Source organism: Eubalaena glacialis, chromosome 16 (genome assembly GCF_028564815.1).
Source record: "Eubalaena glacialis isolate mEubGla1 chromosome 16, mEubGla1.1.hap2.+ XY, whole genome shotgun sequence".
NCBI lineage: Eukaryota > Metazoa > Chordata > Mammalia > Artiodactyla > Balaenidae > Eubalaena > Eubalaena glacialis.
The window spans coordinates 66781399-66807359 of NC_083731.1; the positions used below are offsets into that span (position 1 = coordinate 66781399).

At 41.9% G+C, this 25961-nt stretch overlaps 1 protein-coding gene across 8 annotated transcripts in view; it reads right to left on the reverse strand.

Moving 5' to 3' along the window:
- ENOX1 (ecto-NOX disulfide-thiol exchanger 1) overlaps positions 1–25961 on the reverse strand; it is a 612162-nt gene that overhangs the window by 62626 nt on the left and 523575 nt on the right. For 7 of the 8 annotated variants that reach the window (XM_061170742.1, XM_061170743.1, XM_061170741.1 and 4 more), the window contains 2 exons: positions 8750–8857; positions 4129–4185 (listed from right to left, as the gene is read on the reverse strand). The exons of the other annotated variant lie outside the window; for it this stretch is intronic. In XM_061170742.1, the coding sequence (XP_061026725.1) occupies positions 4129–4185; positions 8750–8857 (165 nt within the window). The remainder of the gene's footprint in view (positions 1–4128; positions 4186–8749; positions 8858–25961) is intronic. 8 annotated transcript variants of the gene reach the window in all.

The window sequence follows — 25961 nt, forward strand, 5'->3', positions numbered from 1 at the left end:
GAGGACAGATATCAAATTAATTACATTCAATAAAGTAATTAAATTAATAGTAAATTAAATTTTAAATTAAATTTTAAAAGTTTTTAATTTAAGATTTTGATATCTGTTATACATAATGACCAGGGACCAGGTTAGTTATTCAGCAATCCTACGGTTTAAGAGAGAGCTCGGAGACAGAGACCAAAAGAAAAATCATAGCTTTGCTTTTGAGGAAAGAAAATTGGTTCTGGAATAACTGAAATCTCTGAAGGATCTGTACTAAAGGTTAGTTTTAAACTTGGGTATACTAAAATATATCCAGTTCCAAATACAAGGAAAAACCTTGTATAAGATTTGTTTCAAATCTTAAGTGCAGTCCTCTTGGAGAAAAGGCCTTTGCAATTGATCTCAGCTTCTGGCTCTAATGCTTTTAGATTAGCCTTTCAGAAACCTCTTCTCATGGGCGTGAGCTCACAGAAGGTCTTGCGCACGGGGACAAGGGTGGGCTTTGTAAGGGTGCCTCTGTTTGGGGACCTCAAGAATACTGAACAAGGTGTTGGTCAGATACTGTCGTTGCCCAATAAAATATAAAAACAATAGAAAATAATTAGTAACTGACTGACTCTAGGTGCAGCTAGCGCGTCCCATAAGCTTGGCTCTTGAGACTAAATAGGCAAAAGAGTTATTAAGTTGCAAGACCAGACACATCTTTGAGCGGCACGTGTGCATCTGTCACACTAACATTCTGAATGCCCAACAATTCTGTTAAGTCTGAATCTCCCTGCCAGACTTCATGACACAGCTATTAATATACAGAATCCCCCAGAAACAAATATGAGCAATGCAGACCAAGATTTATGGACGTGTTAATCACGGCATTATTTATAAAATTAAAAAAAAAATAGGAAGTTAAATGCCTAACACATAGGCACGTGGTTCAGTTAGTTCATATCTACATTACACAGCCAATAAGCACCATGTCTTTGAGGAACATTTACTGACAAGAAGAATACTCATGGTATAATGAGAAATCAATAAGGTACAGAATGGAAGACATTGTGATCATATTTATTGGTTCATTTATTTATGGTTTTTTTCCCCTCTGGTCATATACATGCACGTGACTGGGAAGAACTAAAATAAAATACTGATGGTGACTATCTCTGAGTAATGAGATATTAACTTATTTTTCTCTACCTTTGTATACTTTTCTGTAATTTTCCAGTTTCATACAAACCTTTTCCTTTTCCAATAAAATATATTGCTTTAAGAAAGCAACTGTTAATTCTCACAAGAATACCCAGCTAAGCCAGCACCAGCCCACTATCTAATTATTATTAATAAATGATAATGTACACAGTTCCTATCCCTGCATGTGAATAATCAGGGTGAAAAAAAATCTATATGTCTCAGTCAGTAACCTCTGGGCCAGAAGCTTTAAAGCTCATGATCTGCAATTAAAATTCATCCTGTCAAAGTACTACCTACTGTATTGAATACTGCTGATATTGACGCATGAAGAGGGAATTGATACTTGTCAAGGACATGCTCTGGGCCAGGTGTTTATATGTGGGGTTTCGCTTAGTACGCTTCTGGATGAGGAAACTGAAGTTCAAAAAGGTCAAATCACTGGCTCTGGTCACATGGCTACTCAGTGATCAAAATGGATTCAAACCCTCTCCGTCTGGCTTGAAAGCCCCCTCTCCTTTCACCACCACAGGGCTGGTGAAAACTTCAGATGACACGTAGACTTCATTTCAGACATTTAAAAATATCTTAAAATATTTTGCTAGCGCTCCGACTGTGTGGCCAAAATAACTGATTTTTGTTTCTTTTCTTTCACACAACCTAGTGGAGGTGCTGGGGAAACTGCCCAAAGGAGACAACATGACAGACAGAAAAGAGAAGGACAGGTGAATAATCCACCTACTGGGAAACGCTTGAAAGAATAGGCAATTTTTAGAGTTGCACAAACGAGCCTAGCCCTCAGTGAGAGAGGAGGCGGCCAGTTGAGCTGTCGGGCAAGTGCTACCAGACTCCATCAGTCCACAAATCTCTCCCCCAACCCACCCCAGCGGGCAAGGTGCTGCTCCTGTCTCCTGCTTGGCCTGACTGAACCCCATTTCTCAACAGTCATCTTTGGGGGTTGATTACAAAGCACACGTCATGGATTCTAGAGAGGTATTTTTAAACGTTAAAAACTTTCCTCTAAGAGAGGACAAACAGACCTTAAAGATGATCTCTTTTCACTCTTTCCACTTAACAATATATACCTTTTGACATTTCTCAAGAAAGAGCCTACAGACTAGATATTGTGTCAGGCCTATCTTTCCACGTAGCATCTAATTGAATTCAATCAGCAGATGAGTTTGTAATCCTAACAACATCCCATGTAGTTAGAACCTCACAATTACAAAGTGCTTCCGCATCAGTGATGTCATTTGCTTCTCACAGTAAACCTGAAGGAAGGAATGGGAGGTAATGTCACCCCCATTTTACAGATCAGGAAATTGAGACATACTGCCACTTTGTCTGGCTTATTGGATTAGACAGCAGCTTCCTTGGGAGGCACAGAGGGACTGACTCTGAGGGGGGGTGCGTATGAAAGTTTCAAAACGTGGCAGCAACGTGTCTCTGGAAAACAGGATCCTGAAAAGGGATTTTCGGGTAAAGATGGGGTAATGAAATACTGGAGCGGGAAGACAAACACTACTTAGGTCACACTGTTGCCTATGGAGAGCTCTGGGTGAATGGCTTCCTTCCCTAACTTTCTGTTTTCTCAGTCCTATCTATTCTTCAAAGCCAAACCCAAATCCCACAGATCCAGGAGCCGTTCTTGGTATCCAGCACAGAGAAACCATAATAACAACACCTTAAGATTTCCATGTGCCTTAGCTCATTACATCATGATAAGCTTTTGAGGTAGGCTGCATAGTCAGTTTTACAAATGAAGAAAATGAAGCTCAGAGGGGTTCAGTAACTTGTCAAGCTGACACAGCTAATAAGCAGCAAAGTCCGGATTTCAAACTACATCAAATCACAGCCCCCTCACCTTCCTGTACACGTATCACATCTTGTAAATTGCCTGCCCATGTGTCCCTTAGTTCATCAGCCTTTTGTTGTAAGTTCTTTGAGGGCAGACACCAAGCCTTATATTTCTTTCTAACCACCCCCTCCCACAGTTAGCAGAGCCCCATGTACACAGTAGGTTCTCAATAAGCATCATATGTTAAATATCTGTTTGGTAGGAACAGTAGTTATTAAGAGGGATTTTTTTGGTACTCTGAATGTCAGGGTCTCTGCTGTATATAATTAAAACAAGAGTGAACATGGAATGTATAATTTCTCCTCGCTCTAGCTTAATCAGGCATTCATTACCATGTCTGATTCTGTGTTATGTGAAAAGAACTGCTTAGTAAGCATTTTCTATGAAGAGGATAGTCAAATACATACAGTTATCAAAGAGATTTAAAAAAAAGGCGAAAACAAAACCATCCAACATATGGAGAGACAATGATCTACATGGCGTACTATTTCACCTGAGACTAAAGAACTTCCAAGGCAAAGAGAGTACTTGCCTAATACTGGGAAATTCAAGGTACACCAAGGAGGAAGCAGAGTGCCAAGTGGGACCCTGTACTATCAGACTCTGTCTCAGGAGGACGGATGCTCCATGCAACTGATCGGGGTCAGAAACAGAGAAAGGTACGCTTTCAAGGGCTTTTCTGGGAGAAGGGGTTTGCTTTGAAACCTCTTCAGCATAGCAGCCATTTCACTACCCTCTTCACTGCCAGGCAAACTTAATAAATACACATGCAATATACAATTTATTACCCTGTTGGGTCTCATTCCATTTGCCCTCCCAACACCTCATTGGTCTATAGCTTTGAAAATATAAAGGGCTCGAATAAATTCACTGAGATTAGAATTTTTACGATAGACCTTAGCTCAAGTACTTCTATGTCGACATTTGGTAACCTAAGCTAACAGTACCTACCATATTTTATTGCCAAACCACACATTAGTAATCTTAATAAGCCGCTGAGACGCAGGGCTTCTGACTTCCTTTGTGTTAAAAAGTGCCACATTCTCGTGGGCATTCAACCAACACCAAGCAAGAAGAGCAAACACCAGGTTTGTGGTACCTACATTTGTGTCCTCATGGCTGTGGCCATTGGTCTCGACCAACTCCTTGGTACCCTTCAACTGCAGATTTTAAGAAAAAACAAAACAAAACAGAAAAACCCAAATGAATAAGTAAGCATTATCTACTAAGTGTATATCATCCTGTTAGCCCTGATTTATCTGAGGCTGCACTGTATGAAACTTCCAACAAGAAAAAACAGATGGAACACATAATTCTAACGAGTCTTACTGAAACCAGTTTGAGACCAATATTTTACGAAACCTGATGGCTGGCAAGAAATAGATGGGCCTTGGTCATTATTTTTAAATAATAAAATTAGAAAGCCGTTCCATAGGCATAAAATGCATAAAATTCGTTAAGAATAATAAATGATTTCATTTCCTCGTTGTGTTGCTATTAATTTAAACCCTGCAGTGTTTGCAAGTTGCCAGCAGCTAAATGATGTTATACTAACAATTATTCGAGAATTATGTGTTTCCCCTTGTTTTAACATGCTGCAGTGCTACTGTACGTGTCCTCCTTGAGAACCTATTTGAATGACTAACATGGTTTCTGGAGGTCTAAAAGAAGATGATTTGCTTCTTTTTGGAAAGGAAGAATTGGGAACACATCTCCTTGGTCACCGAGGCATTAGAAGAAAAGCTATTTCTCAAATGAGATTTTTAACAGTGAACATCTGAAAATGCCTCTCCCTCAGAAGGCTTAGGAGTCATCAGTTATCGGGAGATTTCTGGCAACCTTTAATTGGCATTTTATCCTAGCCTGACTTGAAGCAGACACATGAAGACAGAGAATAAGGGCAAAGGGGAGCAGGCCCTGCAGCTGTTTGCCGGTATTTCTTCCTGGCTTATTATGCTTAGGAAGCAGCATCTCCTGCATCCTCTTTTTCATGCCTAAAATATTCATGGTGGGATATAAATGCTTCAAGTTTGAAAGAAAATAAATGCACCACCAATGTGTTTGATTCAAATGTTGGTTCTTTCGGGCTCTCTGTACATGTTAAAATGCAAGCTTCTTTGATTTTTGTCAGGCGATCTCAGACCTTCAGCAAGAAAACCACATGCTCTCCGTGCCAAGAGAGAGGCTCTGCCAAAGCAACGGCGACATGAAGGAGCTGAGTATGGGGCAGCTGACTGTGGGCCGGTGCAGCAGATTAAGACTCACCTCCACATCGTCCTGCTTGAGGAAGAGGCATGCTGCCCTGTGTTCTCTGGGGCTACACCACTGATGTTTCTACACATAACAAAGACACGGGAGCACAGGCAACGTGTGATACGCACGAGAAGAAAAAGTGCGCTTCAGTGACAGGAGTGCCATCTGTTACCAGAGGGCACAAAGGGACTTAAAAATCCCTCTCTGTTTTCCTGTCTTAAGGTTTTCCTTTCATAGGTGTTCCTCATCTTCTCCTTTTCATCAACGCTCTCTGCTTGTCCCACCTTGTAACTCATGCTTCTGGGAGTGAAGAGCGGGGTTGGCTCAGAAGAAGGTTTTGTTACTTTCCATCGGAAGTAATGGACTCTGTCCTTGAAGCCTTTCCCACCTTCACATGTTTCCCAGTGCAAACACGCCGTCGCTCTCCACCCATTTAAGTAAATTCCATCATCCTGCCCCATACTACCTTTTCGTTCCGCTGTGTGTGTGTGTGTTTCTCTCATCTCACTCCCCGTCTGTCTGCTGTCTTCTGACGGATCCACACGGGTCCCCCCCTCTCCTGCCAGCTGAAGCTGCAGGCCAGCCACTGCTCTGCCCTCAACGGCCTGCTCCCTGCTTTCTCCGGAGCTGCTGCTCTCCTCCAGACGGAGGGGCTAACATCTTGTCTGAGGATACCTGGGCTTGGGGATAGGCTCCAGGTGTTGGAAGCTACCACCTCTGTGAAGGAAATGAAAGGCAGGAGCCAGTGGGGCCTGGTGGGACCTGGTGAAGCTGCATCTTAGCAAACAGAGAGCTTAGGGAATGAGCCTGCCTTCCCTGGGCTGAGGGCTACGGACGGTAAGGGTCTGCCCTCACGACCTGTTCCTTCTTTTCAGAATTTCCATCAAGTGGCAGTCACTTTAAAGAGCAAACTTCCAAGTCTTCAGAGAAGGGTATATCTTTTCCTGTGTGTGTGTGTCTATATAATACAGTAAGTCTCCTACATACGAACGAGTTCTGTTCCGAGAGCGCGTCTGTAAGTCCAATTTGTTTGTAAGTCCAACAAAGTTAGCCTAGGTACCCAACTAACACAATCGGCTATATAGTACTGTACTGTACTGGGTTTATAATACTTTTCACACAAATAATACATAAAAAACAAACACAAAAAATAAAGAAAACATTTTTAATCTTACAGTACAGTACCTTGAAAAGTACAGTAGTACCAGCTACATCACGGCTGCTTTTACGCTTGCTTCCGGACATCCTGGGCTTGAAATAAAGATACTGTACTACTGTACTCTATACAGTACTGTACAGTAAAGTACGCAAAAGCACGACCACTTGTAGAGGATGCACGCACGTGACAACGTACGCCAGACACGTGAACTAACTTATGTGATTGGACAGGTGAACGCACATTTACATCTTCGAAAGTTCTCAACTTGAAGGTTCGTATGTAGGGAACTTACTGTAGTAAGACTCTAGGCCCAATCAAGTCTCTGGGGGTGAGGCCATCTGTTTAGGCCCTATCTATGCAGGCACTGAAAAGGTGTTTGCATGTATAGCTACTCTACACAAGTCCAAACAAAGCTTTGTAAGGCATTGTTCAGAGAGGCAGAGGTGTGTTTTTAAATGTATGTCTGTGTGTGGCGGGAGGCTACAGGGAGGTGGAAGGAACGTGTCCGTTGCCTGCTCTCATCTACAAGGATGACAGGGGCACCAGGCAAGGGGCTCTCGGGAAAACAGTCTGGTGGCGACAACAGCACCCAAATGCATTTGGCTGCTGTGGGCTCTCTTCAGCTTATGTATTCTCGGTGCCTTTGCTTGAAAAAGAGCCATCCCATGACTACAGCAGATTTAAAAATGCTTCCTTTCCAGTCATATTTCCTAGGTTTTTAATAATTTTAGTTGTTCTGAATCTTGTTCACGTTCCCCATTTATCTTTTTTTTTTTTTAATTAATGGAGAGTGAAGTGTGATGCTTTACCAAAGCCTGTGTGCGCACATTGCTCTTTAAAAACGCATGCCATGATGACAAGGATATAGCAATGAATTCTGCAAAACTTAGCATCTATTTTTATGACTGGAGTTTGGACTTCGAATCAAAATAAAGGATTTGAGTCATTTAGAGAAAGGAATTCACCCCTCCTCATCCCAGTAAATCAAGGAGGCAGAGAGAGAAAATGTAAAACAACGAAGCTCAGAGCTATGTCTGTTTGATCAGGAGCAAATCTGGACCAAATCAGCTCTACTTTGCTGAAAGCCTTTTAATAATGTAAAAGAAGAAAGAACAGTGACTGCAGGTCTCTTAGACAGTAGGTCATTGTGAATTTAGTCATCAATATTTTTTTCAGTTCAATCTAACTTATCCAAAATCATATAATGTAAGCCTCAGTCTAAGTTATTGAATCTATCTTAATCATATAAAGATAACGATTAGCTTTAGAAAGCATTTTCCTCCAAAGCTATAAAAGCTTATAAACTAACATCTTCACTTTTCCCTCACAATTCACTTATACTTTTAGGGGAAAGTGACTGAAAATATATTTTTTTGAGTCCAAACCATTAAAAAGTTAAAAATCACTTGTAAAGTGACTGAGTCACAGCTGACTAGGCTCATACTCTCCCAACTTCATAGTTTTTTTAAAAAATATCACTTTTGAAGTTATTTATGTTGTACAAAGGACCTCCTCATATACCACTGTGAGTGAAAATTTTAAAGCAACCTAAATTTGACTACCCCCAAAGGGCTACGGTTACTATATGTGATTTTTTTTCCCCTTCCATTTGCCATTCATTACATCATGGGCAGCATGTGAAGGCCAGAAATGGGAAAGCATTTCAAGAGCTTTCTCAGCTTCTCGCATGTAGATACTGGGCCTAGATTTCACTCAGCTGCCGAGAGATCCATCTTACCCTGCTATAAGACAATAGTTTCAAATCTACTTATCAATGTCAGGCCACACTTTAGTATCAAAGAAAGCCAGGATGAAACGTTCAGATTTACAAACTTCACATAAAAGGTTTGTTGCTCACCCTGGTTAGATAAATGCCCTGATGCACAGGGGAGAGATTTTTTTAAATGTCGTTATGAATCAGTCCTTCTGATTCAGATGTCTGCAGGAGGATAGTGGGCTATGCTAAACTCATTTTCCTTGCGATTAGGCTTAAGAGGAAACGAGCTGCTTGCTGTGAAATTTATCTGCATTGCCAATGTTTTAAAACTGTATCAAAATTCATTTGTCTTCTGGAAGAAACTTTCACACATCGCTGGGGGACTTGGGTGGTCTAAAGAGGTACCAGAGTGAAAACAGAGATGCTGGAGAGGAGATTATAAATTCTACCTAGCAAAGCGGCTAAGAGGTGGGGAGGGGCCAGGCTGGTCATTTCCAAGATTAACTGCAGCAGTGTTTGCATGTGTGTCGAACACGGGGAGGCGTGTGTCAGTGTTGGAACTAATTCAGGAGTCAGAGCTGTTGCATTCACTTACTTGTTCCTGGAGGACTTTGAGTAATGCTTGTGTGTGTGACTGCTCTTCCTTTGCTTGTTCCAATTCTGACTTTTTGTTGTTTAACTCCTCCTGGATGGTCAGCAATTGCTGTGAAAAGGATATTTAGGATAAGTAGGATTGAAGGCCAATGGAATACTGTAAGATATTGAAAACATCCATTCCAAAACACGAGGAAAAGGTTTGTACGTGTCTTAAAGCTTAATCCAGACTTCAGTTGACTTTCTTCAATGTCTGTTTCACCCCCCCCCCCCCACGTAGTGTAACGAGTGTGCAGTTAACGCCGCAGTATCAGGCTGTTTGTGATACTGATGCACAACGCTTGTTTCAGTGTTTGTGAAGGCACCTTTATATTCCTTTAAACAGATGCGTATTTGTAAAAATATGTAGAATAGTGGTAAGAAACTAAGACATTGACAGCTGAAGAAATTAAATCATAAAAACACTTAAAATAATGAGTCAACTTGTCCGAGGTTACATCATTTTACATATGACCCTAAAGCTAGCTTTACAGTAGCTCTGTAAAGCTGCTTTACCAGGTGGCTGGGAGCACAAAAGAGCCTTTTACCTTCTCTGTTATGATGGTGATGTTTTATTAGATCAGCAGGACTGAAGTCCAGACTGCAATCAATATATCAGTCGAGAAAACTGCTGATACAAGCCGTCAAAACACTCAGCTATGGCCTGCACTGTTGTTTTGAAGCAGGGCCACTGAACGGATTGCTGTTAAGCCTTGAGCGTCCCCTGCCCTATCAACTGTAACGCATGGGGAGGCTTACCTGGCCTGCCAGGAGGACGGGGCTGCCCAGCACTAATTCTTTGGAACATGGTTATATGCTAATATATGCACAGGCTGGAGAACACATTCAAGAGCTTCAAAACAGGCCCTGGAAGCAGCTAAGTCTATTCAGAGCTTCCTGACAACAAAGGGCTAGTTTGCAAAGACAGAAGTCTCTTTCTTCTGCTCCTGCACATGACAAGTGCTGCACTAATGATATGAGAATGTCAGTGCGTTCCTGCCACGAGGGTAGCTGTCTCCGCACGAAGGCTGCGACTTCCGGGGCTTGACAAGCTGGCTGCAGAGCTGCCTGGCCAGTTCTGAACTACCACGGCCGGAATAAACACTGGCACTGGATTCCTGATGCTTCAAGTTGCCAAGTGGAAGGATTAAATTAAATCTTCAAAACTGCTAGTTTCGCGGTACGTTGTCGGGGAGGAAGTACTGAGAAAAACACACTGTGCCTTAACCCCTGGGCTTGCTTGTCTTGTTCCCTCGTCCAGTGCTGGATGTAGAATTAAGAACCTACTTTGGTCCCCCAGCATAAACAGTGATTTCCTTGCAGTTTTCAAAACACTCAGCGCCCCTTATTTTACCACCTGCCCGTATCATACTCACATATGATGCAATACACACATCCCACACGGGCTCCCTTCACACGTTATGTGATTCAGTTGTGCACCAATTGATTAAAGTGCAGAAACCAGGGGGCCATATTGTACTCTGGCACCATGATAAGTAATGAAAATGACCATTTCCAAACAGTGGGGAATGACCCTGTTTCTTTTTTTTTTTTTTTTGAAATGTAGATTTATTTATTTATTCGGTTGCACCAGGTCTTAGTTGCAGCAGGCGTGCTCCTTAGTTGCGGCCAGCAGGCTCCTTAGTTGTGGCATGTGAACTCTTAGTTGCAGCATGCATGTGGGATCTAGTTCCCTGACCAGGGATCGAACCTGGGCCCCCTGCATTGGGAGCATGGCGTCTTAGCCACTGCGCCACCAGGGAAGTCCCGACCCTGTTTCTTTATTCTCGTTCATGACTAGCCCCAGAACAGTTCCGAGAGGATCTGGTGCTCTGACTTCCACGATGCCGAGTGGATTTTTATGTCATTAGACAATTTCGAATCCACTCCTTAAACCTCCTTTAGAAATGAGCCAAATGAAGGACAGGAAATTGTCTTCAAACGTAGGTAGCTTATGTTCACTCAACTGCAGCACTCAAAGTAGCAAAATTTAGAAACGACTGATGTCCAGCAGAGGGGGACTGGCTACAGTAACGATGGTGCATCTATACAAAGGAGCACCATGCAGCCATTAAAAATGAAGTTGCACAAGTGTCTCTGGACAGAGAATTAACTCATAATATACTGTTCTCCACATGAAAAGTTCAGGCTATGAAAGGGTTTCACTGAATTTTGCAAACTATTCATAGCAACGAATCTGGATACTGTCTCTGGGTGAGTGGGCTTATGGATCTTTCTGTTAGTTTTGCTTGTAATTTTCTGGTATGTCTGTAAAGGAGCAGACACTGCTTTAGTAAGAACAGCAACAACAGCAAACAAATGAACTTAATTAAGGTTGGGGAAAGGACAAAGAAAGGAAAACCACTTGGACACAACTCTCAGCTGTTATTACGAACACTGTGAATAGATCAGAGGGGAAGTGAGAACTCCATTGTGTCTGCCATTGCATCTACACATTTACAACACTGCTTCATGCTATCAAAACGTGCGTGTGCTTGTGTACACACACACACACACACACCCTTCCCCTGACCTCACTTCCCATGTAAGCTTCCATCCGTTCTCACTGTTCCTTGGAATCACACTTTTAAATTAAAAGAAAGTGTGATTCCAAGGAATCATCCCCAGTTCCTTTTCTTCTCATACGTAGGCAACCGCTTTCAACGGTTTCTACCTTTTTTATTTGAATGTGTTTTTCCAAAATATATACTGTTGTTTTGCGAGTATGCATTTGTATGTAAGTGACAGCGTTCATATTTCTTGTTTACTATGTTTTTAAGATCCATGTTGATATGTATATATATCTAACTATTGCTTCTGGTGGCTGCATACTATTTTACGGGGTACGTCCACCCACTTATACCTATTCCACTCTCCCAGTGAAGGCCCCTCAGATTATCTCCAATTCTCCTCCCCCTGTGTAAGGCTGTAGTGGGAGATGCTAGTGCTTGTCTCTATGGACCTGTGGAGACTTGCCCTGGGGCATATCCAGCAGTGGAGCTGCCGGTCATGGGGCATGCCTGAGGAGTTCACTGCCAAAGCTGCGTCACAGAATGGCTATACCAGCCCACCTGCCCACCAATGCTATATGAGTTACTGTACCCCACACCCACACTAACACTTTGCATTATCCAACTTTCTAACCTCTGTCAGTCTAATAATATCAAGATTCTTCACCTTGGGACTTCCCTGGTGGTCCAGTGGTAAAGAATCTGCCTTTCAATGCAGGGGACGCGGGTTCGATCCCTGGTTGGGGAACTAAGATCCCACACCACGGGGCAACTAAGCCCACGTGCGACAACTCCTGAGCTCGTGCGCCTCAATGAGAGAGCCCCGCGTGCCGCAAACTACAGAGCCCGCGCGCCACAACTAGAGAGAGAAAACCCGCATGCCACAACTAGAGAGAAGCCCGCGAGCTGCAACGAAAGATCCAGCGTGCCTCAACGAAGACCCCGTGTGCTGCAACTAAGACCCGATGCACCCAAATAAATTAATTTATATATATTTTTTAAAATGATTCTTCATCCTTGAAAAATCTCGTACTTCTCTGACCCCCTGGGGTTTTATGCATCTCACATGTCTGCCAGCTTTTGAGGTTTATTGACACTTCTTAAAGGGAGAGTCAAGGGTAGTGGTTTTTAAATCTGGAGAACTTTTCAAACACACTTATTCCTGGCTCCCACAGAACACCAATTAACTCAGAATACCTAGGGGATGGACCCAGGCAATAATATTTTTTAAAAGAACCTCCACAGATAATTTTAATATGCAACTGGGAAGGAAAACCACTGTCTCTTTAAATGCTTATTTAATCCTGCTACAATGTTGCTTCTGTCCAGAGTACCCTACTCAGACTCTGCTCTTACTAAAGTCACTAACGCTGCTTTTCTAACTGCCAACTAGGATGCCAGGTTCTGCTTGCCTTGGCATGTCCTCTCTCTCCAGGTGATCCTGTTCACACCCACGGCTTCAACTGCACGGGCTCGGCTCCTGCACTCCTGCTTTTCAAAGCTGACCTCACAGCCTCCGCCCCTCCTACTGCCCACCAGACCCTTTCCTACAGTGTTTCAAACTGTGTTTACTATCACACCGCCCCCACAAGGCTAATTCTATTCCCCTGGTAACCGGAGTTAAAACCTTGAGGTCCATGCCCGCCCTTTCATCACCCTCACAACCTCTCTGCCCATTCCTCTGCCTTCTCTCCAACCATCTTCACTGTCATGGTTAGGATGAGCATCTCTCTTCTGGATCTGCTTTTTCCTCCTGTCATTCACCCTACACTCCTGAGAAAACTGGCCACCTAAGAATCAAAGTGTTCCTGTGCTTAAGAAATACCATTGATCCCCCAATCTCTACTGGATAAAATCCAAACCACTGGCTGTGTCGTCCTTCCCCAGACATGCTAGGTCCTTTCATGACTCTATGAAAAGCTCACTACCCAGAATTCTGCCTGGCAGATTCCTATTCATTTTTTAAGCCAACTTAAAGAATGTTTTCGGGCTGACGTCAACCCATATGATGACTTTATACGATAGAAAAGAGCCCCATCCTCTAGGCAGACAGGAGCCTTCACTAAGGCACATGGTTGGGCAGGAGAGTAGGGGCTTGATTTCATTCCCTTTCACCCATCTGGCCTGGTGCCCTTGTCCAGGGCAAAACCTGCACAACTGTAAGCAGTGGTCTTGGTTTCTTCCTCAATAAAGACCCCCTCTGATCACCCAAGCAAAGTTAGCTGTTCTAACGTCCATGCTCCAAAAGCACTTTTATATGATATATTACATTTCATAGATATCTCCCCAACTAGCCTACATCCACCAATGGTAGGGTCAATAACTGGGTATTGAGTTATTGAATGAATGAGTAAAGAGGTGAATGAATGCTTGCTCTGGTTTCCCCAATTCTATGAGATTAAGAAATGATCTAGCAAAAAACAAAACAAAGGAAAAACAAAAAAACCACAAACACACACACACACACACACACACACACACACACACACAAAAGCCAAAACGAGAACAATAACAACAGCTACCTGAGGCTCTATCACTGGGTAATTTATTGTTCTAGACACATGGGTGTATGAAATCTTCAGAGGAAAATAGCACTTAAGACATTTTGATTCTTTACTCTGGAAGTTCTAGATACCATCCTTAATCTATAGGGGAATATTTCTTAAAAGTCTAAGAAAATCCAATCAGTGAATTTATAATTATGTAAGTTCTTCCCCATGTTCCATCAAAAAGCAAACAAATAAACCAAAACCACCACTAGAGGAAAAACAGAATAAACACCCTTAGACTATTTTCTGCATTCTTTCAAATGAATTGTTTCTTTTGTTTACAAAAGGTAAACTCACGAATCTAATATTTATGTATTCAAAACAGTGGTGATTCAAAACTGTGATTGTTCATATGACTAGATGTCTTATAAAAACAATGAGATAGTCTGCAACTAGATAATTTAAGTCAGCCTTTCTGGTCCTTTTTCACTTGAAATCTGTGAGACTGTATAATATTCTTTCCAGTTTGAATTTTTAAGTTCCAGAGTGCCTCAATTACAGAAGTTCACAGGCAGCTAGAACTTAATCAGAAGAGCCTCTCAGTTGGACTGGCTGACTGCAGCATAATTTTAATTTAACACTGGGAAGTGTGGCATTAAACGGATGCACTATTACATTTTTGGTGGTTACAATTGAGTGTGTTCCAATTAGGCAATTATCCATACGCCAATCAAGTGCAAACACTCTGGCAGACAATAACAGGTAAATAAACGCCGTACCTGACACATCTTCGTATTTCCAGGCCACTGATTTAATAGGATCATTTGTAATGCTCTTTGGGGATGTAGACTTCCGTGTGTAATGGGGCTTTCTCTCTGACAAATTCGAAGAGCATTACCAGTGCTATCTGGAGCCCCAGAATAAGTGAGGTCATGTTTCCATTTTTACAGATGGGCGAATCATAGGCACCCAGAGGTTAAGTCATGTATCCGAGGCCATGGTATCGGGGAGAGACCTACCACTTGCACAACTCGATTTTCCTACTTCAAACTGTGGTTTCTACCCTGATAACCACACTGATCCGTCAATTTGAAATGGAAATCAGGACATGCCAGACTTAAAACCCTCCTAGCAACGACTTCTACCTAGGCATTCACCATTTCCACTTAAGACCGAGGCTGCTGGAGACGTGCCTTTGTGTATCCTTCTGAGAGCGCTGTGGTGGATTTAACTTTCCTTTAAAAACTGTAACCCTTTCCTTGTCTTTTTCCCTTAAATTTTATAATTTTGTCACTAAGGTCAAGTCTTTATATAGCTAACATATCAGATAAGGTTAGATTCCATGAAAGCCCCAGACTACGGTGCAGATTCTCTGTATGAAAGAACACCAGCAATGTCTCATGACAAGCTGACACTCACTGAACGGTGCCGCCTCAGGAATCTCTGGCAGGACTTGGGAGCTGCTGGGGGATGGAGCTGCTGGGTGGCATGAAACTGAGAGCATCTGACTTTGTGTCTTCCATGGTGGTGGAGGAGTACTCTTTCTAAATTCATGGTGGTGGCAGGTCACGTGAACTCGTGCCACTAGGTAGATAGAATATATACTGATAGTGACTGACACCTATACACAAACACACACACACACATTTTCTCTCTTTCCCTCTTCCCCTCATTTCAAGATTTCCCCAGTGACTGGCTCTACGTTCAGTTCTTTTAAAACAATCCAGTAATATTCAATTATCAATCAATCAAGCTATCATTCATTTATCCGTTCTTTCAATCATCACTTATCTCCTAAGTACACAGTGTTGGGCTAGACAGTATGGAGGACAGGGAGTAAACAGACACAAAGTAGCCTGTCCTCAAGATGCTGGGTCACGAGGATGCTAGTCTGTCCACTAAAATGAATTTAGGGTGGCACAAAATATTCTAATAGTGGCTACAACCAATGTGGTTTCCGTAGGAGATTCTTGGGGATCAGTTCAGGTGTTAGGAGAACATGAGCTCAGGGGATCCATTTTGAATCAGAACTTGTTCTCTACTTATTAGAAATGAGCCACCAAATACTAATGCTTAAAGTCTGGAAATATTTGAGCCCATACAGTGTCACCAATTTTTAATGTGTTTTTGCTCTTTTGATTCAGTTTTAATAAATGTTATTCCATCTCCATAACTTTGCTATAAATTCGATGCCCTACTTAGTGGGATAAGCCTTTAAAGGCCAGTAGGATATCGCCTAAGGAAACGAGGTCCGCTGGCTTCCAAAGAGAGTTTTCCACCAAAGGCCAGGGTGGGTGTGACTATGTCTGGACAGACCGATCAGCAGTTGTTTTAATGTCTAGACCGGGGGGCAACGCCTGCGGGCATCCAGCATCACCACGTCTGCACACCTTGTCTCCAACCTGATTACTCCGTGTATTTCAGCCTGCCATCTGAACCCCACCTGTGGCCAGCTCTGCCAGATCCTTGTCATCTTGGCCTGCTACAAGGCGAGGGGATCTGCTCATTCGTCCCTTCTTCCTTGGTGAGATCCTGCTACCCAAACACAGCTCCCTGCTTCTGCTGCTTTTCTCCCCAGGCTCTCCAGACCTTCCACCCCTCAGCCCTGCTTTGCTTCTCACTGACTTCAGAACCACTTAGGAAGGGCAGCCCTAGGTCCCACTGCTGAAGTCTGCCTGTTCCCACCTCACATCTAACACTGAATCCCAAGCCAATCCCTGATTGTTGGGAAAAGCCTGAGATGTAAAAAATCAAGTGTATATTATCACAACCTAAGAGCAAGGCTTTGCCTAAAGGCAAACACATCTAACAGTATTCCTGACAAAGGAGAGAAACCTGGCTCAGGGGAAGGACAGTCATTTACTACCTGGTACCCACAATGTTCACTTTTCTCCTTGGGGAAAAAAAAAAAGATGGAATTGAACTAGTTTGAATTTTTTTGTCGCACGAGGTGGTAAGACTACTCCAAATTTATTCTTGTTTAAAATGTCATCTGCTTCTACCTGCAGATGAAACTGTGCTTCAATTTATATCAAGGTCCAAGGGTGACCAAGCCTGTGGCCTGGTTTATCCATCCCAGTGCCTCCCTCTCTGCCACCAGCTCAGTGACCCCTGGGGGAGAAACATCTTTTGGAGAGAACCCCACCATTTAGATGACTGATAGTAGGAAAACCAGATCATAGGAATGAAATTGTGCTCAGAGCCTAATATCCTACTACACCAGGCTATACATATTTAATTCCTTGGGTCTTTCCTCATAAATCAATTCCTTCAGGCCCTTAATCTCGTCAATATCTTTTCTGATATTGAATTTTAAATGCCATTCTCATTGCTAGGCAGAAAGGCAATCTCTTACTCGTGATGGGATCAGGTTTCATTTACAACCGAGAGATGCTTGGAGGAGCCTGGCCCTATTCCCTGACCCTGCTGTTAAGATCCTAATGTCTGTCAGAGCCAAACAGCCCAGGTGCAGGTCTGACAGGGCTGGCCCTCCAAGAGGTCAAGACAAGGAACCCTGGGGTCATGCCTATTGGTACCCTGGGAGCCTGGGACAGCTCTGGGAGACTGGGGAGAAGGCAGAAGTAAGGGTTTTCAAGGGTGTGGATCCTCAAGGCGGTCCCTGAGACATGAGGCACCCTGCCACCCACCCAGGGCGGTGTGTTCTGACAGGGGTTCCCTTCTCTGAACAGATGAGCAAGGGCCTGACCGAGGACACATACACTGGAGCAAGATCTCGCGGGATGTGGGCGAAGGGAGGCCATGGGCCGTGGGTTCTCTGGAGGGGAAGTGTACAACCCAGAGGGCAGGGGTTTGGAGCTGGAATGTTTCCAGGTTCCCTGAGGCTGGCCCCTAACACTGGTGTTTCCCCTGCTGCAGGGAAAGGGAAGAATCCCTGAATTCTGTGAGCCGTGCAAAATTGCCGAAGGGAAGCAGGAGCGATAAATATAAGACTTCAAGAGTGACTGAGAATTGGGAAACGCAGGTAACCACTGAGATGCAGATTTGGGGGCCTAAGTCTGCAGGCAGTGGAAGGACTCCAAGGGCGGGGCTCTGGGAGCTGTCGAACTCGGTGCAGGAAATAAGCAGGTGCAACTGCACAAAACTTAATGGTAATCAAACTAACCAAAGGTCCATCCACTGATTATCAGCGTGCACCAGCAATTCTAACATAATCAGTGATAAAATCCTTTGTTGATCTAAAGCCTAACCAATTGCTGCCGTTACTGATAAGAGTCAATATACATGTGCAAGCTTCAAATGAGCATAGTTTCACTTCTTACCCTTTAATAAACATACTCGATGTAGAAACAAATTTGGAAAATGTCAGTATCATAGTCTGCTCCCACCCTCCCCCTCCCCCACCCCCATATGCTCACACGGGACTCAGCTACACCCAGTTTTTGGATTTTGAGCTTGTCTCAGACACAGTGTCTCCAATCCCTGTAGCACTACATGTATTCTTACATTTATACAGTAGATTTGAAATAAACAATGGTAGCACAGTTATTGCAAAGACTGAGAACTAAAACTGAGCTACTTCATTTCACAGGACCTCTTAAAGAATTTTTATGTCTAAAATTTGAAACAGTGAAACATGGTGAGAACCATGAGTTGTATTATTTTTGTTGAGTGCAAATTTTAGTTCTTATGTTACATATTTTTACTGAATTTTAATATTTTACAAGTTGAAATGAGTTCTTTCAAAACTGTTGACTGTTTGCCTTAAAGCTAAAGGACAGATCAAGAAAATGTTACCAAATCAGTGGTACTACTAGCAGTTGCCTAAATTTTATCTTTTGCATTTGGATTTGTTAAGATTCATGTATTTACTGGACAATTATTTACAGACTGTAATATATTAACTATAATCAAAAGGTCAAAGTTCAAACTGTTAGGTGGGTTAAAAAAATTATTTAATAGAGTTGTGATTTTTCCCTTACATTGTACTATTTTATTTAAAAATTTTTTTACAGGCATAATTATATGTGAAATTCAATATAAGAAAAATTTCACTGTATTTCTTTCTTGGCCATTATTATTACTTGTTTCATTTCATGATTATTACTGAAAATAATTTTGTCGTGTAGCATAGGAGGACGTTTAGAAAAGGACCCCCTCGGAATGTCAAGTTACACCAGGCACACCCCTGGCACGCAGCCCGGGGTCTGGGCAGGAGAGGAGATCATGACCTTGGGAGGGGAGAAATGTGTCATCCGACATGGTTTTAGAGACCATTTCCTTTACTTGGATATCCTCCTGGGAGGGCCCTGTGTAAAAGACAAGATACCCTTTGGGATCTGTATAATCCAATGGAGTTACTTATCACGATACACTATACCCCGATAAGGCAACATTATTATGAAAAGAAACACAGCCAAGGATTGGAGAAAAGGCAAAAAAATAAGCCCCAGGTCATTGTTTCAAGGTTAACATGGTTAGCTCTATCGCTGACTTGCTGTGTGACCTCGAACAAGCCACTTTACTGCTCTGGTCTCCTCTTTCCCTCACAACTGTCTCATGAGGAATGCTTTATCATTTGCAAAGCAACACATCAATTAATGTCTTGCTTACTGAACGCAGGAAAAGAAGATGCAAAAGTGGCTTAGAAGACTCAAAAACCTATTTTCTCTTCTTCAGATGATTTTCTTTTTAATAGTGTGATTTGCAGCGTCTTTTCAACTTCCTGTTTTTCACTTTCCTCACATGTTAAATAAAGATGACAATACTCATGAGTGGGATACTATGAGACTAAAGAACATCCATTAATATGTGAGGCTCCTTAATGACAAAGGGTACTAAGTTAAATGAAAGGGCTGTTACTATCCTCTTTGCAAAAATGGACAGACTAAGGTCAAGTGAGTGGGCCTTACATGAGTGGGCACTCCTGGGGATTAATATTCATAGCGGAAGGTCTGTTGTTCAGTCCCATCCTGGCCATGGCTGGTTGTCCTCCTTCAGCCAATTTTCAAAACATAGGGCCAGCCAACTTGAATTAACACCATTCATGCAATTCCCAAGAGAAGGTGTCAAATGTGTTGCCGAAGTAGGAATATGTATCAGTGATATTCCCTCTGTTGCCTCTGCTGGCAATTCCACTGCAAACGATAATCCAATTTGCTGGGATTTATTTATTCTTGTCACTTTTTTTGGGCAATTATATAAGGTGGTCATCACCCCAGCCTCTGGGCACATGTACAGCTGTTAATGTAGGAATTTAAAATATTAACATGCTTTCCAGCCAGGTTGGCCCATTTACTTCAAACAAGAACCTAATTGCACAGCTGGGTCTTGCGTTGTGCCCCAAAGGCCAAAAGAGATTCGTTCTTTCTCTGCAGGGTTTATAACCCAGTCACGATCAGAGCTTATAGCTAGAAAACCCTTTATGGGTGACTTGTGACCAAAATCCTGTGGCCATCTTTGGAGTTGGCTTATGCAAAGTGATCTGGGCCTCATTCAGTTCAGCCCGTGGAGAGCCAAACCATGCTCTTTCTGGCATCAATAACAGATACTACCACCATCAGTGACCACCTTGACTGCAGTTTTAGGAAAGCAGCTTTTGACTTAATGGTTACAGAGCAAGAACGTGAGTTGTGGTTTTGAGAGCTTTTAGTTGAATCCTAATTGGTGAGAAAGTTGTAATGATCTAACATGTAAATGAAGAGAGAAAATACAGCTGAAAGTTCTATCTTTACATCAGCCACAGATGTCTGACTAAGAACGGACATGGGTCATCACCTATGTTGCTTAACTCTTGATTAATGGTAGAACTTGAGTGAAGCTAATTTAATGATAACAATATTCCCAATTTTCCTTTGTTAGCGCAAGTTGACGTTTTTATGGCTAGGAGACTCAGACATCTAGGGGCAGGGTGAGGAGAGGAGAACTGTCCCTGAACTGAGTGCTTTGAATCTTCAGTGGCTCTGCAACAAGGTTTGCACATAATGGGCACATTCGTCTGTCACAGAGAAGGTGTGAAGCAGAGGATGTCTGCTCGTTCCCCGAAGTCTCCACATTTTTTTAATACACTGGGGCTGGTCTGGGACCCCTCATTAGGAGTCCCAGAGTAACCAGAACCTCATGGAGGTCTCCAAGTTTCACCTGTTCCTTGTTCCAGGGCCAAGCCCTGGGGAGACAGGTGAAGGCCTCACCAGATAAGGACAGTCTCCCTGAGGGGCTTTAACCACCTGCAGGTGGTCTCCGTGGCAATTACTTAGCCTCTGGACTATCTCAGGTTTGCCCAGTCCCTGAACTGCAGACTGTCTTTAAGGAAAAAAACAAACAAAACCGCAGCAACAGTAGCAGCAGCTGAAGAGAAAAGCTCAACAGAGACTGCCATTGTGAAATGTGCCACATATTCTTAATATCTGGGGCTGAGATCCATTGGGTAAAGTAAAATATAGCACCACCCATTTTGCATAGCTCTCAAGGATGCAGACAGAAAATTACCATTTTAAACCAATCTTCTCTGCTTCTGGAACATTAAACATAGGAAGCACTAAAGAAGTGAGCTGAATCGCTCAGACCCTTTACAATAAATTGTGTCAGCATGGCCATGAATGATAACAGCAAAAAAGGGTCCCAAGGTATAAAAATTAAGAGAAATTAAAGCTGTAGCTCTACACTTAATATCAATATCAATCTACCCTGTGATGATGTGTTCCTCCAGCCTTAGCTATCCCTCAACTTGAGATCGGCGATTGCATGCAATTTAACATTACATGTGGGAAGTCTACCCATGTCCTTCTAATGAAAATTTCAATGACAGGTTTTGCTGAAGTCAGCTGAAAGGCCAGCTTCTAACAATGATGGCACAGAAAAGATCATCTTGTGTGATATACAGCTAGTTAAGTGTGCATTCTAGAAACAGGGAAATCAACACCAAGATTAGTGTTGATGACTTTAACTTTTTTCCAAAAGAAAGAATAGGGAGACCACATTTTTAGGGTCTGCCAATAGACTCTATAAAGCAGTGATTTTTACTTCCTGATGACAATTTGAAAATGTAAATCATGATACAAGTAAGTGACATAAAGCAGTTATATTCTAGTTCAAGTGATTATATCAGGATTAAGAAGGATTATGTGAGAATTACTTTGGGAAGTTTAAAAAAAACCACCTGTTTTGCCACTGAGTTCACTGTGGATAATCTTTAAAAAGATATGAAAGTTTTCTTTTATTCCAAGTTGTTACAATCTTCATTTTTTCTGCAGTTTCATATTATGAATGGATATTCAGTAGCTATTAAAAAGATTGTATTATTCGTGTTTAACCTGTTAATGGGATTATATCATATTAATAGACTTTTGTAACATTGAACCAACCTTGCATTCCTGGAATAAATCCAGTTTGGTGGTTTATAAAATACCAGATTAAATTAGCTTTTAAAAAGGAATTTTAAATCTATGTTCATAAGTGAGACTGACCTGTAATTTCCGCCCTGCTTTTTACTGCCTTTGTCCTGTTTTGATATCAAGTGTACTAGGTACACTAGCCTTATGAGTTACTTGGGAGGCGTTTCCTCCTTTTCTATTCTCTGAACAATTTTGCAAAAGATTGGCATAATCTTCCTTGAATGTTTGGTAGAACCTTCCAGTAAATACATTTTGGATCTGTTGCTTTGATGTAAGATTTTAAGTTTCTAACTCCAATTTTTTTATGAGATCATCCAGGCTTTCAATTTTTTCCTGATTTAATTTTGATAAGGTTTTTTTTTTTTTCCTTTAGGAATTTGTTTATATCACCTGAGTTTAAAAATTTGTAGTAAAACTATTCCTGATTTTTTCATAGTTCTTTAATCTCTGTCACATCTATAGTTATAACTCATTTTCTTTTAAAATATTGTTTATTAAGTTATTCTCTTTATGATCAGTGTTGCCAAATTTTTCGATTCTATTAGTCTTTTCAAATAGCAACTTTTGGCTTTGTTGATCTTCTCTAATGTATGACTTTGTTATTTTAGTAATTTCTATCCTTATCTTTATCTTTCCTTCTTTGTGTTTATTTATTTCTTTTGTAATAAGAGTTGGATGCTCATTCCTGTTTCCAGTTTTCTTTTTTCCTTAAACAGACATTTAAAAGTTTAAAATTTTTCCTCTAGGTTCTGTTTTAGCTGCATCCCACAAGTTTTGATATGCTGTATTTTAATTATCAACTACTTCCAACTATTTTAAAATTACAACTCTGATTTCTTTTTAGACCTGTGGATTTAGATGTGTGTTTTAAAATTTCTAAGTATATAGAATTTATTTTAGTTATCTTTTGTGACATTGATTTCTAACAATTTTATTGTGATCAGAAAATATTATCACCCCTTTGAAATTTGTTGAGACTTGCCTTAAGGTCTAGTATGGGATTAATTTTTGTAAATGTCCCACATATATTTGAAAAGTACAGTTTTCTGTACAGGTCCTGCCAATCAAGAGTATAGGAGCTGAATGCTATGTAAATGCTTCATCAACTGCAAACATCGGCAGGAACAGCAAGAAGAAGGGAACGGCAGAGCTGCTTAGGAAAATGTCCTCACTCCCTGACATCTTCTAGGGTCTTTCATTCAAAGTAGGCTTGGCATGTTGCCACTGTCCTTTAAGTATCAACATGTGATGTAATCTCACTTTCAAAAGATTAGGAAAAACAATCAGGAAGAAATTTTAAGCACTCTATTGCCTGGTTTGGAGTCTTCTTACTATTCTTTCTAAGCCTTGGTTCCTTGATAAGCATGATAAAAATGTCAACTCCCAGGATGCAAGGCTCTTAAAGCATTTGGATAGTAGAAAACATTGTCTGAACAGAAACATTTGTGACTGCACGTACACACACTCAGCGTAAGTAAAAACACAACAGCTTATTTCCCAAGGTTGTAGTCATTCTTTCATAGCCCTGGGGCCACACCAGTTGACGTCAGTGACTAATAAGCTCCTTAGCATCTAATACCAGCAGAGAGCATTCATGACCCCTAAAGACAGAAGGGCTCCATCAATCCTTACACTTCAACAAAGATTTGTCAGAAATCTGGTTCTATTCAATCAATGAGATGAGATTATTATGTATTCAGGCATGAGTAGAAAGAGCAGCAGAGGTTATGAATGAGGGAAGTTGGGGCTTCCCTGGTGGCGCAGTGGTTAAGAATCCGCCTGCCAATGCAGGGGACACGGGTTCGAGCCCTGGTCTGGGAAGATCCCACATGCCGCGGAGCAACTAAGCCCGTGAGTCACAACTACTGAGCCTGCGCTCTAGAGCCCGCGAGCCACAACTACTGAGCCCAAGTGCCACAACTACTGAAGCCCACGCACCTAGAGCCCTGTGCTCCACAACAACAGAAGCCACAGCAATGAGAAGCCCGCGCGCTGCAACAAAGAGCGGCCCCCGCTCGTCGCAACTGGAGAAGGCCCATGCGCAGGAATGAAGACCCAACGCAGCCAATCAATCAATCAATCAATAAATAAATTTAAAAAAAAAAAGAACGAGGGAAGTTGGTTTACAGTTTTCAATAGCTGAGAATAAAACGTGTGGTGACTCAACAGTTTGTTCTTTTCTTCATCTGTTTATTCAGAGAGCTGTTGGCTATAAATGACTAAATTAGCCATGAAAGACTGGCCTTAGGTGCCAGAATTAGTCTCTACGCCAATAGCAGAAGAAAAAAGAAACTAACAGTTATTTAACATGCTGGGGGGAAATCATAGCCCCTGTGTCTCACCTCATTTTTCAGGGGGCTAGGAGATCGATATAAATGAATGTAAAAGGAAAAGAGTCTCAGAATGCAAGCATGTGGAGGCCCAGTAAGGAGCCAAGGATCAGGAATTAGGAGCCACAAGCAGCAGGAGGTGAGAAGGGGGGTTGGGGGGGGGATGCGGCTTAGCTCAGTGACAAACTCTACTTGATTAAAATCAGGAAATAAGTGGGCTGGTCTAGGGGCTCACCAATGCCCCTCCTAGCTTCAGCGGTCTGTATTCTGCAGTTCTCTTGAGGTAAAAATAGTGGTGAAATTGAGCCCATCTCCAGTCCAAATTTTATATGTAAAGCAGAATTCCCATTATCATCACATTCTACCTTGCTTTTTATACTGTGGGTGGACCATGAGAAATGTCCAGCAAATCGTGGACTTAAAATCAAGCACATCAATCACCAGCTGGGCAGAAAAGCAGACTGAAAAGACCAGACCAAGCAACTAAGACCCAAGGACCCATGAGGGAAAGGTCGGACCTCGGAGTGCTCCTTAAGTGACCTGGCAACTCTCAGAAATCTATCTGAGCTCATGTTATCCGATGTAGAGCGGTGAAACTACATCACAAACACCTCTTTTCTCCTTCTCCCTAAATGATAAATAGGAGGATTACCCGGGGAAAATTATATTGTAAAAAGAAACTCAGCACAACAGCTTTTTTATGGACTTTACAGTTAGGTCATTACCAAGATCTTCCTGAAATAAATTGTGAGTAGCACTGAAGAAATACAAACCACTAGGGAAGAAATATAAACCCAGGAGAAAAGAAAACAAGATGCACAGAGAATTAGTGAAAGACAAAATTGCAGAGTCCCACTCTGTATTTAAATGATTGAAAAATGTGTAATGCACTGGTTCAGGAAATGACTTAGGATAAAATGTAAATCATGGGCGAAAACATTTATCTCTAACACAGTGAATGAGAGTCCCGGTGCCTACCAATGAAAGCCTTCTGACCGGAATACCTGAGTGATACCTGGCTTAAAATAAATTAAAGCGGTGGTGTGGTGGAGGACATAAAAAATGGAATGTGTATGCATGGGGGACAGCAGAATAAATTACAAATGTAATTACACTAAACTACAAAACAAACGAAAGAAGAAAAAGGTGATAATAAAGGTGTGGAGTGTCATTTTGCTCATCTTTCATTTAAAAGCACCATTTGTAATGCCCCTTCCTTGGAAACCTATAACCAGAGTTCAAATATACTTTCTCCTTTTTTATCTTCCCCAATACTTCCAGAAAATAAAGCTGTTGTGGCCATTTACTTAGTGTGTGTGTGTGTGTGTGTGTGTGTGTGTGTGAGAGAGAGAGAGAGAGAGAGAGAGAGACACTCAGAGACATACAGAGATGAAACAGAAAGCACCAAAGCTGGAGAGGTAATTACCAAACTGAGGAAGTCGCATCAAGTTAAGAACTTCATGAGGCAGGGTCTTTTCAGTGATCAACTGAGTG